A 13,978-nucleotide genomic window follows, 5' to 3' on the forward strand; every position below is an offset into this window, starting at 1 on the left:
AGAAGCCCTCCCTATTTTAAGGGAGTTTCCCAGATAGGTGAAGAGAAGGACAGGGATCAATGCTCATCTAGAGGCGGTAGTGTTCATGGAACACATCATCGGACCCTTGCTCCTGGCTATGGTGAATCTAAACAGTTGAGGCGGGCCGTAATTGGCACAATGAAACTCTCGAGAAAACGTATGCAAAGTTTAACTAGGGTTTAGGTTTCAATTAACCTGAAAACTGATACTGGATAACTGGCTAAAAGCTTTCTTCCCTTGCTTGCTCACGTAGTGAAGTTACCGTCTGCAGATATTTTGTTCTCAAACGGTTAGTTTGTGCTGGGAATTTCCCTTCATCCGCCGAGTGACTAAACTGTTATGTGGCTGCAACAGGTTGGTGGTGGGGGGAGGAGTACACTTAAAATATTCATTGCTTTTGGCCACTTCTTCTTATACTTAGGAGCTCTGACAATTAGATAGGCCCTCCTCAGTCACTATCCATACATACCACACACTTTACCTCCTTCGACTCACCTCCTTCAAAAGTCCGTAGTAACTTGTTACTTCATACTACGCAGTGCTATGACACCTCTGTCGTCACTGCATAAGCATTCTGGAGTTAACAGTATTTGCAGGACTTACAAACTGACACACGCGTAATCACAGGACAAAGGAACGCCCAATTCGGCAACGACACGACAAAAATACCTGTACTAGAAGCCTCGAAATAAACAGTTCATCCACTGGGAATGATCTAGACCAAAACCTACTATCATACAGGAACACGAAAAATCACTTGTTATTATGCACGTGAGAATAATCAAGTGACCAAACAGCGGCATGGATGTAAGAGAAACTTCACGAAACACCTATCCCGCGGTCAAAATCTGTTACAAGTCATCAATCACAGTTGTGGTTGCAATCAATCTTTATTTCAAATATGAATGCAGATCGTCGTTTAAACTGAAGTCTATACTTCGTCCCGAGTTTTTCCCTTCCGTAAGCCCTAGCGACATCGCCAACAACTAAATTTGGCTGTTTCCCTGCCAAACAATAAGAAAAAGATAAACGCACGGCTACCGAAAAGACTAAAAGGTCATGCTTTGCACCCTCTTGACTCAAGAGATCCTAGTTAAACCTGTCGTATTTCATGCGGAGGTTAATCCCCTTCTATATTTATGCTTCTAACTTCCAATGGGGAGTCATCTCTTCAATTGTCAATTAAATCTTCCGAATTACGATAAAAAAACGGCTGCCTTGGTTCCGTAATAAGCCGCACTGTTCCTCTACAATGTACGAAAGCTAATCAAATGAAATTGCTCACCAATGTAATCTGTAGTTTGTTAAATAATCTCGCGGGGTTTGCTAGGCGAGTTAAGTCGCGAGTTACGACTTGCAGTCTTTCCAACTCGATCCCATCATATGGCTGGCTCCCATATACGAACTTTAACATGAATGTAGGAGGAAGCCGGAACACCACAAAATTCTGACTACAACATTGTTCATGTTTGGGTGTAGCACTACCCCAACGGTAGAGATCCTCTTGCTACGAGAGTGCCTTAGATGCTGTAGGGTTTTACCAAGAGCTACGGACTTATTCCTGTCGTAGTCGTTCAGCGGGCAATGCAATTGGTTTGTACTTTGTGAATCGGGTCATGAAAGGAGAAATGTGTAAGAGCCCACGCAGACCAGTGAGGCACACTACAGTTGTGCAACATATTGTTCCTGGGCGATAGCAATTCCCGAAGCTGTAATTCCCATTTGCGTCCAACCGGAGTTTGTTATATTGTGGACTTTATGATGATTCTGTGTACAGAGCTAATTATAAATCCCGTTGGTACATTATTTTCAGTTACAGTATAGGCCTTCCGAGTATGCTTATACAAATTATATAAATAGAGGAATTCTGGAGTTTTCTTAGGAATGAAACAGAATTTACAAAACCCACAATTACTCTATATTACATCTAGACAACTTTCACTACACACTATAAAATGTTATCCGTTCATACATCGAGAATAGTCAGGTCCCAATTACCCCTGATTTGTTCTACAGCCAGAGCCGCATGGATCCAACATAGTCATTATTCTACATCGACACCAGCTGCTACTCCATCGAAAACTGAAGAACATAGGAGTGTTTTTGACATTTCTACTAAGGTCTTGGCGGAATCCGACATTGCAAAACATGATGATAAGTTATTTATCACTCATCCATTGTTCCCACACCCCACATTCTCTCAGGAGGATTGCGAAAAGGTAATGTTCGAACATCGTGAGCCCAAGACTTTTGGAGATAGAATGGCATGCAAAGGTATTGCTATTGTTAGAGGTACTTTTGACTTCGTAACTGGCTACAAAAAACCAAGAAACGAAGCAGAGGAAGCTCACGGCTTCAAGGGCACCAGATACGAAATGACAGAAAGTAAATGGCTAACAAGAGTTATCTTCTTAGAAAGTATTGCAGGTGTGCCAGGAGCTGTTGCTAGTTTCGTGAGACACTTACACTCTCTTCGTTTATTGAAGAGAGATAAAGCATGGATTGAAACCTTGTTGGATGAGGCCTTTAACGAGAGAATGCATTTGCTCACTTTCATTAAGTTGGGTAAGCCCAGTTGGTTCACCAGAACAATTATTTACGTTGGTCAAGGTGTTTTCTGCAACTTGTTCTTCTTATTTTACTTGGCCAACCCCAAGTACTGTCATAGATTCGTTGGATATCTTGAAGAGGAAGCCGTCAGCACGTACACTCATTTGATCTACGAGTTAGAACATAACAAATTACCTAAATTCAAGGATATCAAGATCCCAACTATCGCTGTGCAATATTGGCCTGAATTACATGAGGATTCATCCTTCTTGGACTTGATTTTGAGAATCAGAGCCGATGAAGCTAAGCACAGAGAGGTTAACCACACTTTGGCCAACTTGGACCAAAGAAAAGATAGAAATCCTTTCGTGTTACAAATTCCAGAAGAAACTAGACCACAACCAGAGAATGGTTTGAAGGTTACTAAGGGTACTGGCTGGGAGAGAGAGGACTTAACTTTGTAAGAGCTGATTGGCAATTAGGATTATGAAAGCCATCTTTACTGTTTTTATTTCAGCTAACTCTTTCCGACAAGCTCTCTCTTATGAATATTACGAATTATTCCTTCATGTTTATACGAATTCACATACTTTATTTAGTCATTCCATATTACACATCATTTCACCTTATTTGCTTTGTTGTAGCACCAGGGTTGCTTCTCACAGTTTATACCACTATGATCACGTGACCCCACAACGCGCATCGGAGTACAGCGTTACGGAGTTGGTATTTTTTTTATGCATGAAAATAACGATTTTCTGGGGAAGACGGGATTTCACCCAAAGCCCTTGAAATCTAAGAATGAAGTGAATTAGAGGATCGGGAGGACCTCAGAATGCCTCTCCGAGAAGACGACGCAGGATTTAGGAAATATGGCCCGACAGTTGTCCGAAAGGAAATGGCTGATATTCTCTCTACGGAGAGTGGTTCTCAATGTGTCAGAAAATAGCATTAAACGGGCACTGCAGACTTGCAGCTGTCAAACCCCTACAGTTCCGTTGCATATATTCGACCATAGAAAATACCATAAAGTCAGGCCACAGTTTCCTTAATGTTATACAGCAGAGCACGGTTGAACTCGTATTTATCAGGACTCAGCGGATTAGACGGAAGATCCCATTGAATACAGCCCTAATGAACCCCAATTCGCAGCATCGTCTAAATCCCCACTCAGATGAGTCTTGCTGAAGATTTCGGAGAAGACAGAAGTTGAAATTTCAGTCATGCATTTTTGCATCACATGATATGTACACCTGATTCCAATAAACGTGATAAAGAGAAACCAACTCTTTTCTCCCAGCCATTTGCTGGTACATTGCTCTGCGCACTGCATACAGACAAATCTGGTGATGGATTCTTCTAGCAAATTCCATGGCTTTCCATCACCATCATATATAGGAGAGCGTTGTAGCTACCAGATAACTAACCTTACAACAGTAGAGTGAAAAAATATTGGAAATTTGCAATCTCAGATTTACAGCTTTTGATTAATAGTCAACAGCATTGTGATTTCAACTACACTGTTTTAAGTTAATACCCGACAATATTGATAAATAAACTCGATATAGTTGGTGCATTCAGCGATTGAATTTGCATCATTCTAATTTTATCTTTTTTTGATATTTTAACCTTCAAAAAGACAAAAAATAGACAACCAAATAACTGTCGTCGCAAAAGAATACGAAAAGTAACTTAGTCAAGACACTGCAGTAGTCGGACTCGCAATGTCTCACAACTTTGACGAGGAACGACCAGATCCCATCGTGGAACTACTTAACACTCATCCCAATGGTGATAATGATATTCAAGTCATCCATCGCGATGACCCATTTGGCAACGACAATGCCTCAATTTCAAATAATGGACTCTTCGTGGGAGACGGCACGGCCTTGGATAGCACAGGGTTCACCCCTTTAAATGAAAGCCTCGAAGCCGAAGATCCCGTCGATGATGAAAACGATGAGAGAAACAGAGATCATCATAACCAACACCAGACTCTTGGACTAGAGCTGCCAACCGGAATGACACCCATGTTGGCACCAGTGCAAGATTTTGTATCCCACCCAAATAACCAATTGGCGTATATCAATAAACCTAATTTCATTACTCCGTTACCCCCATTGGCGCCATTGTCTGAACTGGTCTTGCCAAATGGTATCAATATTAATCCGCTTGCATTCAATAATAAGATTTCCAATGACTTGGGAACCGATAATAGAAAAACTCTCAGTACAACGAGTTCAAGCGTGATCCCTAGTAATTCTAATAATATCAATAATAAGAAGAAGAAAGAGCCAACGGGTCCGAAGACAAGACCGTTATTTGTTACTAAGATATGGGCGATGGTAAATGATGTAGAAAATCAAGAGTACATCCGTTGGAATGATGATGGAAAGACTTTCCAAGTTTTCCACCGTGAAGAATTCATGAAGTTCATCTTACCTAAGTACTTCAAACACAGTAATTTTGCTTCGTTTGTTCGTCAATTGAATATGTACGGATGGCACAAAGTTCAGGACATCAACAGCGGTACCCTCAATCAAGGAAAGACGGATAAGGGCATTGAGGAAGTATGGCAGTTCGAAAATCCAAATTTTATCAGAGATAGAGAAGATTTACTAGATAAAATCATCAGAAACAAGAGTTCAACTCTGGAAAACGAAGGCGCAGACTCTAGTCTGGTAAACTTTCAGATTATTTTGAACGAATTGGATCAGATTAAGATGAACCAGTTGGCAATTGGAGAGGACTTACGTCGTATCAGGAAGGATAATAAGACGTTGTGGAACGAGAACTACCTAACAAGAGAAAGAAATCAACAGCAAGCACAAACGCTAGACAAGATATTAAAGTTTCTAGTAGCTGTATATGGAAATAGTGCTGGTAAGATCCTCGAAGTGGATAATGGCCCGGATTACCTCGATAGTCAAATGACAGCCTACAATCCACAGCAACCGGCATCGCCAAATCCGTATTCTCAACAAGGTTATGGTCCATTCCAGAAGCCCATGCTTATGTTGACAAATCAGGCTCACAGAAGAAGTCCCAGTGGATCATCGTATAAATCTCCTAGGCAGTCAACATCTCAAGCCCCAATGCAACAGCCACAACAGAATATCCAACGGTCGACTTCAGGACACCACAGAAACAGCTCAACAACAGATAGTGATTCGATTGAAGAGATCATCAGGTCTTATGGAAATACTCCTAGAAATGGTGATGCTTCTTCAAATAACGTGAACAGGATTTACCAACAAATAATTAATCAAGGCTCTAGCGTTGCTTCCCCTCGTCACTACTTCCCAGAGTTGAACAACGCTCCAAGTCCATATGTGGGACCAAGCACTCCAAATCAACAATTCTTAAGGGTAGCTACTCCTGCAGAACAACCGTCCAACGACACAATAAGTGGACTAGAGCAAAATATCTATAAACAAGGTCAGTCCATTCAGCAAGTTCAAGACTGGATCCAAAGACTTGCATCTCAACAACAGCAACAACAGTCTTCTATTAACGAAATTAATGACGAGATTAAGCACGAATTAGACTCTTTCGATGTCAACGAGTTTTTAAACAGCAACAACACCAATTCCAGCTCCGACCATAATACTCTGCAGCAAGGTCCGGTGGCAAGTGCCGATCCCAACACTAATAAGAGACCTATCCAAGAGCTCTATGACGAGATCGAGCACAGTTCTCTGAAGAAGAGGAAATAGATGTAATTGTTGCATATATATAATTTAAGGTTAGTGTATAGAATACAACTCGGTAATAAAATTTTCAGTTCGGCTCAAACATGTTGATCCCCCAAATTTCATCACATATGCATAGTGTAAGCTCTTGGATGCGCAAACACTCTTGAATACATTTAAAGAACCAGAATGCGTGTAAACTCTAATTAATAGAACTAGAAGATGCGCAAACCCTATGGGCACAAGTGATGATGTAACGCGGTTAAAATATACATTAGGAGTTAAAACATTATATTCAAGAAGGAACATCCTTATATAAACTCCATTCATGTTAGGGCACCTTAAGTGGAGGCAAATGAAGTCCCAGTGGTAATTCAGAATGGTAACAACTGTTAAATTGGGGGAAAACAACTGATGTTGCAACTACAGTCGAGTTGTATCATTAACTCCTCGTCCATAAAACTCTAATTTGCAAAGTCTGTGGAAATACTCATCCACATTAATTTTAGATATAAGGTTTTCTGGTACACCAGAACAATGCATGGGCTACTAACCAGCGATTGGAAGCGTTCCAAGGACATGCAGCTTTGTCAGCACGTACATATCACCTCAATTGGAACAGCAGCGTTCGGCGAGAGCCTTCTAGAGTATTCTAAATGACCTGATTGCTATTCTTCTATGAGAGTCTCTTCGGCTCCATTCTCTTCGTCTTCGTCTTCGTCGTCGTTGCGTCTGGGCTCAGTGCCTAACTCTGTGCGGCATCTTTTTTCCACGCAACTTTTCTCTCGCTAGTATACTGCACAACCATTCATTCGTTATCAAGAACTCGGCGACCGAAAAGTTACGATGCGCTGCGCTTCGTAGGCGCAGGCGCAAGAAGAACACCCAACGCTTTTCTTGTTCAACGTTCGCACTGTTCCGTTTTCGTCACTGGCGCCAATTTCACAAGTGTCACTGGGTGAGGCAGATGCGTGCTAGGGAAAGAATGGCCCCGTAGTATAAACATGAAATTGTCACCGTCGAAATAAGGATGTGGACATAAAACTTAGCCGAGCTCGTCAGTAGTTGCCTGAAAATACTACCTGGGTCAACCAGAGGATTTCGAGGAGCTAATTTCAAAGCGAGTTGTATCTCATACTTCGAGGTACCATCAGTACTGTAGTAGACGTTGTTGTTGTAGTTGTGGCAGATCCCAAAGCTCTACCACAGGTATGGACAGCAAGAAAACCCATCACGTGCAGCTTCGCAGAGGGCCTTAATTACGAAACGGTTAGAATAGCATATGCTCTTTGCGTTTCGCTGATTCAGGAGAGTGCCTAGCGAGAATAGAAAATACCATAACCAACGGCTCTTGGGGAAAATATCACAACTTTAAACTGCGATCTGTCGTTTCGAAAGCACAATGTCCGTTCAATTCTTTCAAACTGATAAGGTGGATGCGACCAAATTTAATGATAGTGGAGTTCACGGCATTCCAATGGGAAGATAAAGGACTTTTCCGGCACATGGGACAGATGGACCCACTATTTAGGTGTTCGGGACATATTGCCGTAGCGCACATAGACTCCAATTCCGTAATTTGCTTTCTATGTGCTTTGATGAAATTTTACAAGACGCATGAGCGAACCTGGGATTTCCCGATTCGGTGAGGTGTCAAAGCATGTCGGTAAGGTGGCCGTGAAAAAAACTAGCAATTGGGTTGCTTCAGGGTGGATTAGGGGATCTGATGGAACAGGTTTGCAGGGTCGAATGGAGCCAAGTCAGGAATGGCAATGATAAATCCGATGGGGGTTGAGGGGGGGGGAGTTGAATTAAGGTTTTATCATTGAATTTAGTGATTTCTTTTCCATCTACCTACTGACCCATCCAACTGCGCCCATAGCCTTGTTCTGTCGCTATTGCTTCGTTTCTTCGCTGGTTCCTCGTCATCGCCATCGTGCCAGCGTCGATGTGGGGCCACAGTGCCAGTTGTCGCTGTCAGTTTCTATGTCACCATGCGCTTATCAGTCCAATCCCCTCCCCCTAATTTACCCAGATTCCAAGTCCGCCGATCCTGTATCTGTTTACGCCGGGCTCATGCGTCTTTTGACTTCTGGCTTCTCACTTTCGCCTTTCGCATTGGCCTTGTCTCTGTCTCGTTCGTGTTTAGGCACATCCCATCACTGTTGCATTCACCATTGATTCCCTGCACTGCTCATATGATACCTTGTCCCCCCACACACGACCTTCCCCGAACCTCACCTTCGGTAGTAGTTCATTACCTCTAGTAACCTCTTGGTAAATATTTTTAATTACATAGGCTTTCAAAAGGCGATTTCTGGATAATATTTTCCCAGTGGTGTTAAATATTTAGTACATTTCTCATATAGTTACAGCACTGATATTAATGTCGATATTGGTAATATCCATATATTATTAGTTTCTTCTTAGTATTATTGCTGTACCATCTCTGACGTACTGGGTATATATTCTTTTACCACAGTTGGGACAATTTTTTTTCCTAACCTCTATTATTAAGATTATTATTCTCCAGTAATATTGTTCTTTCTTCGGTGCTTACTTGTTCCTACCAGTAACCAGTCCAGTGAGATTCCGATTTTCTGAGAACCCGAGATTTACCTGTGATATTTCTCATTTCAAAGAAACAACAACCACCAAGTCTATTCCCACCCCCACGACTCGACTGGCGCTGTACATCCACATATCGGTGACGTCAATCCAGTCTGATTGGAAACAACCAAAGAAGTTGCCCCACACTTCCTGCGATTCTCCAGTTATTAATCCTGTTGCAACAGTCCCAGAGAACAAGTAACCGGCCATGTCCTCCGGAGTGTTGGACTTGGGCATAAGAGTGCCCAAGCAGAAACGAGTCTACTCCAAGGGCGGCTGCCGTGAATGCAAACGACGCAAGATCAAGTGTGATGAAGGAAAACCCTTCTGTTGGCAATGTGTTCGTCTTAGAAAAGAGTGCAGTTACCCAGCTGCTGGCGAGAAGGTCCTCAGAGTATCAAGAAAGAAACAACAGGAAACGGACCTTGACGAATCCGACGATGTAGACGAGTCCATGGATTCATATCCTTCGTCAGAACCACCACAAATTCCTGTCAATGACATCACTAGTGACAGTAACAGCAGCAGCCCCAAAATTACTAATAAGAATAACGGCAATAGCTCTTCTAATGATAATTCAAACGTGGACCCTTACATACTGAAAAGACCAAAGATTTCACCTCCATCAACTCACAGCAGTATCATGGCTGTTAGTCCTCCACAACCACCGCCACCGCAGTTCCCACCACAACCACGTCAACCACCAGTACATCCATTAATTCTGTCATATCCTCCACTGCATCATACCATTCCACTGCATCATAACCTTCCTCTGCATCACTCGCTTCCCCAGCACCACACACTTCCTCTGCATCATATGCTCCCACTGTTGCAACTCCATAACCGACTACAGCCACAGTTACATCACGGTGAAGTCAATGGTATTGCGGGCAAAAACATAAACATCCCTGGAATCAACAACGGAAACGGCACGATCAGTAGACTTAACAACAGCCTTGCTCTTGGCAATCACACAGTACATAATCCACAGGATCACCATCACCATCACCAGCAGCAACACCAGCAGATTAGTCACCAAGAAGTTCAGCAGATTGCCCAACAAAGCTTACAACACCAACACCAGCATCATCCCCACATAGCTCAGATAAATATCAGCCGTAGCCAAGGCTCAGAACAAGACGAACTGCCTTCACTCACAGTGCCACCTATCAGGGAATTACATCAGGCCGCTTTGCAACAGCCCTTCCCACAGAACTCCATTCAACATCAGCAACAGCAGCCACCTTCGGCCCAGTCTTCAGTATCTTCTTCAGTATCTTCGACTTCTTCAATACCACCAAATTCGGCTCCACATGTACACAAATATACTACATCTTCTATAGCTAATCTTCTCAATGATGCTCCAACGCCAGCCGGCGCCTACACCAAGACACAACTGTCTTCTTCACTCTCCAACACTTTCTCCAACTCGCCCCACTCCAATGCATCCACAACCCCAACGAACTCGCAGCACGAGAAGTTTCAAGAGGAATCACCCAATGAAACCGTGAATAACTCACAGGTGTTCCCGTTCTTCGACCAGGATGACTTGAACTTGTTAGCATCGGATCTCAATAATATTGTATCGAATATCATGTACGAATTGAATTTCGACAACAAATATTCCAAGCATAAGACAGAAGGAGAAAATAACGACATTACATTCAAAGGCAGGATTAATGACCAGCAGTCAGACAATGTAATACCGAGAAACATCCCTATAGACTACCTTCCTGTGAAGAAGAGCTACGAGAAGATATATTTAGAAGAGTTCTACAATGAATTCTCGCAAATAATTCTTCCATTTAGCTCATATGACGCCGTTAGTAAGACTTATTTCAATCCCGCCAGGGATATTATTCTTAAAAGTGCCTCCAACGAGTCATTTCTTCTTGCTGCAGTTCTTGCCCAAGGAGCCAAGCTTGCATACCAAAAGAATAATGTGCCAGAAGATGAAGAGGCTTATTGTACTTATTTGTCCAAATGCTTGAAGCTTCTTGGCCCAGCACTAGCCAACGGTAAGAGAGGACGGGAAGCATTAACTTCCAATATCGAGGCCATTTTATTGACAGTCCTTCTTCTTACTGCTGCCAATGCAGCTAATTCTAAACAAGATTGGAGGGCACATCTCAAGGGAGCTAAGGATATTTTGTTGAAAACGTCCGCGAATAAGGTTAAAAGTTCCAAAATCCTAATCTTCTGTAAGTCTTGGTTTGTTACACTAGAAGTATTAGCTGGCATCAGCTCGAAATTAGGAGGAACTTTGACATCAGAAGAGGAAATGGACATGTTGATCAGTTCACACGATGAATATGAAAACTCTGTCTTGAAGGAACTCGGAATTATACTTGATAACGGCTTTAACATCATGGGCGGTTACCACAATGATTGTGTGAGCCTGTTCAGAGAATTAACCAAATTGCTTGCACGTAAAAGAAACCAGGGCAAGGACTTTCAACAGAAGAACTCCATGGACTTTATTAAGTTATTCTCCGAATTTTACAAACAATCCGAAATAGAGTTCATTAATAAGAAGTGCATGCTTTCTCCCTCCGATTTTGAGAACGGTGTCATTCCTCATGGTCCTTTGGTTGACGTTTTAAATATCAACTCAGAGACTGTAATAATCAGTTGGATGGACACCTCTCACCAATCTTATGTCTTGGCCTCGATGATCACCATTCTTACAAATTGTTTCCAGGAGCATTACAATTCGCCACAGGTTCAATTTCTCACTAACAAGATTATATCGTTTGTGTCATTTTTAAGTAATGCTTCAGAGGCTCCACGCCAAATGATCAAATGTGCTTTAATGATGGTGCTGTGGCCAATGTTGGTAGCGGGTATCAATTGTGAGGAAGAGGACTGTAAGTATATCTTGATGAAGTTCTTTAGGATTTCTTCACAGGTTGGTTCAGGCGGGGCTGGTTTCGCTTTACGTAGAATCAGTAATATCTGGAAGCGTCATGAGAAGGGTATCAGCGATTCAGAGTCCGAAGACGATAAAAGCTTGGATCTTGTATCATATTAAATTTATGTATTAGTATATTTATATAGTGAATCTATTCTTCATTTTCAAGTAATGAATACCAGTTTAATTGGCCGCTAGCTAACTTAAGCCTTGTCTCAAAAGACGTAGGTTCTATTTCTTCATCGGATTCTGTTTCGGAATCGGAGGAGGAAGTATACAACTTCGCTTCTAACGACTTCTCTGAGCCAGCAGAGAAGGACTCACTTGAACAGAAATTACATGATTTACAAGTCCAGTCCAATTTACCCAGGGAGAGTAAATCTTGTACATACCATCCTATTCTCTCAGCACCTAGACGAGCACCATCCAAATTGGCAGAAGCTGGTCCCATTCTTAAAGACGCATTCTTACCTATCATGAACAAGGGTAACTCCTTATTCCATTGTAAATCATCAGTAAGGCAAGGAAAGCCATGCACTGTATCGATTGGGTGATCCTTGATAATAGGTTCAAGGAATGGCAATGATTTCAAGTTAGCTGTGATACCAGTAGCAAAATAGATGTAATCAACACTTTCTAACAATTCTTCCTCGTAGATATCATGGCCATCATCAACTGAGTTGGAGGATGTGACCTTCTTTCTGAGCTTTAAGCTCCAAGTCTTTGAGGCGTCATTCCATCTTTGCTCGGTTATAGTGGTAAACTTCATAAGATTGATTCTTCCCTCCTTGACGTGTTTCAGTATCTTTTTGTAATACTCAGGATTAAAGGAACCCCCCTCCCTGGCTTCTTGGATCATTTCAAAACGCTCTTCATCGGTATCTTTAATATAAAATGCCGACTTCTTCACATTTTTATACTTAGTAACCCAATCCAAGTGGAAATCAAAATGCTTGATTTTGATTGCACCCCTTAATAATAAGTAAATTTTATCAATACCAGAATTTGCAGCCACATGCGCTAATTGTGCTGAGGTCAATCCTCCGCCTACAATTACAATACTTCTTGATTTGGACTTACGAGGTTTATTGATCAATTCGGACCCCAAGAATTGTACTTGATTAGTAAATAGATGAGTAGTGTGGCAACTTCCTTCAGGGAAGTGTGGATTCTCAAATGGTTTAATTGGATAGTTTATCTCACCTCTATGCCCACTTGCGACCACGCATATTTTGCAGCCATAAATATCACCATTTGCAGTAGTGATAATAAACCCTTTTCCGGTTTCATTAGTTCCAGTAACTGTGATGTAGCCATATTCAATTTTAGTAGCTTCATCTTTTTTCACACAGTTCTGCAATTGGTATCTTTCAATGATGTCTTTACAAAAATCCTTGAATAATGGCGTCGACGGACGATAGAAGTCTTTCCAATCCCTCATATTAATGTCAATAATTCCGGGCTTGTCATGGTTCTCTCCATCATTAGAGGGAACCGGCGATTTCTTCATAAACTTTTTGGAATTCTTTTTTGCCAATTTTTTCATTTGGTGCTTAGAGTATTCCTTACCGACAACATTTTTAATTTCCATAATGTCCTTTGGAGACTCACGTTTAGAGAGGTGAGCAAAACTGACCAATCCATCCACATTCACTGGGTCAGGGTGAAAGAACATCGGTGATCTGAGATATGGTATTTGGCAGGAATGGAATTGATTATTCCATTGACCCATAAAACTGTCTGAAACGATATCAAGTACCAATATCTCCAGTGGCTGGAATTTTCTGCGAGGAATATAAGTATTATTCTTGCCAGGTGGTTTGAATTTTGTCTTTGACGAAACATTGTGATTGATGAGGTTAACTTTATTTCCTCTTTGGCGTAACCAATGGAATCTCTGATGTTCATCTTCAGTGTATATGGACCCTGGACAATCCTCACAAAGTCTCGCGGTTACTGCTAAACCGCAAGTTCCTCCGCCTACAACAATTACTTCATAGAAGTTTTGAGGAGGAATGTCAATTATTTCTTCACTGACCATTGGTATATATGATATAGCTGTCCGGATGCTCGTTAGTCGTTGTCATATAGCTTTTCCATATTTAGGTGGAGACTACCAACCTTAAATGGGCCATGGTGCATTTTAGTTTTCGCAACAATTCAAATGCGTAACCACTACAGTGTGTAACCACAA

General features: G+C 41.8%; 4 protein-coding genes across 4 annotated transcripts; 3 read left to right on the forward strand and 1 right to left on the reverse strand. All coding sequences in view use genetic code 12, as the record gives it.

The window, feature by feature from the left end:
- Window positions 1-1,976: 1,976 nt before the first annotated feature.
- Window positions 1,977-3,035, forward strand: RJT20DRAFT_135605 (alternative oxidase; the record flags this gene model as incomplete). The annotated part of the gene is made up of 1 exon (XM_064918415.1): window positions 1,977-3,035. One exon carries the CDS (start codon window positions 1,977-1,979, stop codon window positions 3,033-3,035), a length of 1,059 nt encoding a protein of 352 aa, XP_064773691.1.
- A 978-nt stretch (window positions 3,036-4,013) lies between these two features.
- On the forward strand, window positions 4,014-6,514 carry CTA8 (stress-responsive transcription factor). Its single transcript, XM_064917379.1, has one exon. The coding sequence runs from the start codon at window positions 4,296-4,298 to the stop codon at window positions 6,285-6,287; it is 1,992 nt and encodes a 663-aa protein (XP_064773692.1). The 5' UTR covers window positions 4,014-4,295; the 3' UTR covers window positions 6,288-6,514.
- A 3,176-nt stretch (window positions 6,515-9,690) lies between these two features.
- Window positions 9,691-11,904, forward strand: RJT20DRAFT_97509 (transcription factor domain-containing protein; the record flags this gene model as incomplete). The annotated part of the gene is made up of 1 exon (XM_064921677.1): window positions 9,691-11,904. The coding sequence occupies one exon, from the start codon at window positions 9,691-9,693 to the stop codon at window positions 11,902-11,904; it is 2,214 nt and encodes a 737-aa protein (XP_064773693.1).
- A 16-nt stretch (window positions 11,905-11,920) lies between these two features.
- On the reverse strand, window positions 11,921-13,934 carry RJT20DRAFT_48507 (uncharacterized protein). Its single transcript, XM_064920337.1, has one exon. It carries the CDS (start codon window positions 13,823-13,825, stop codon window positions 11,936-11,938), a length of 1,890 nt encoding a protein of 629 aa, XP_064773694.1. The 5' UTR covers window positions 13,826-13,934; the 3' UTR covers window positions 11,921-11,935.
- Between the last annotated feature and the right edge of the window lie 44 nt (window positions 13,935-13,978).

This window comes from Scheffersomyces xylosifermentans (assembly GCF_036884685.1).
Source record: "Scheffersomyces xylosifermentans strain CBS 12540 chromosome Unknown RJT20scaffold_5, whole genome shotgun sequence".
NCBI classification, from domain to species: Eukaryota; Fungi; Ascomycota; class Pichiomycetes; order Serinales; family Debaryomycetaceae; genus Scheffersomyces; species Scheffersomyces xylosifermentans.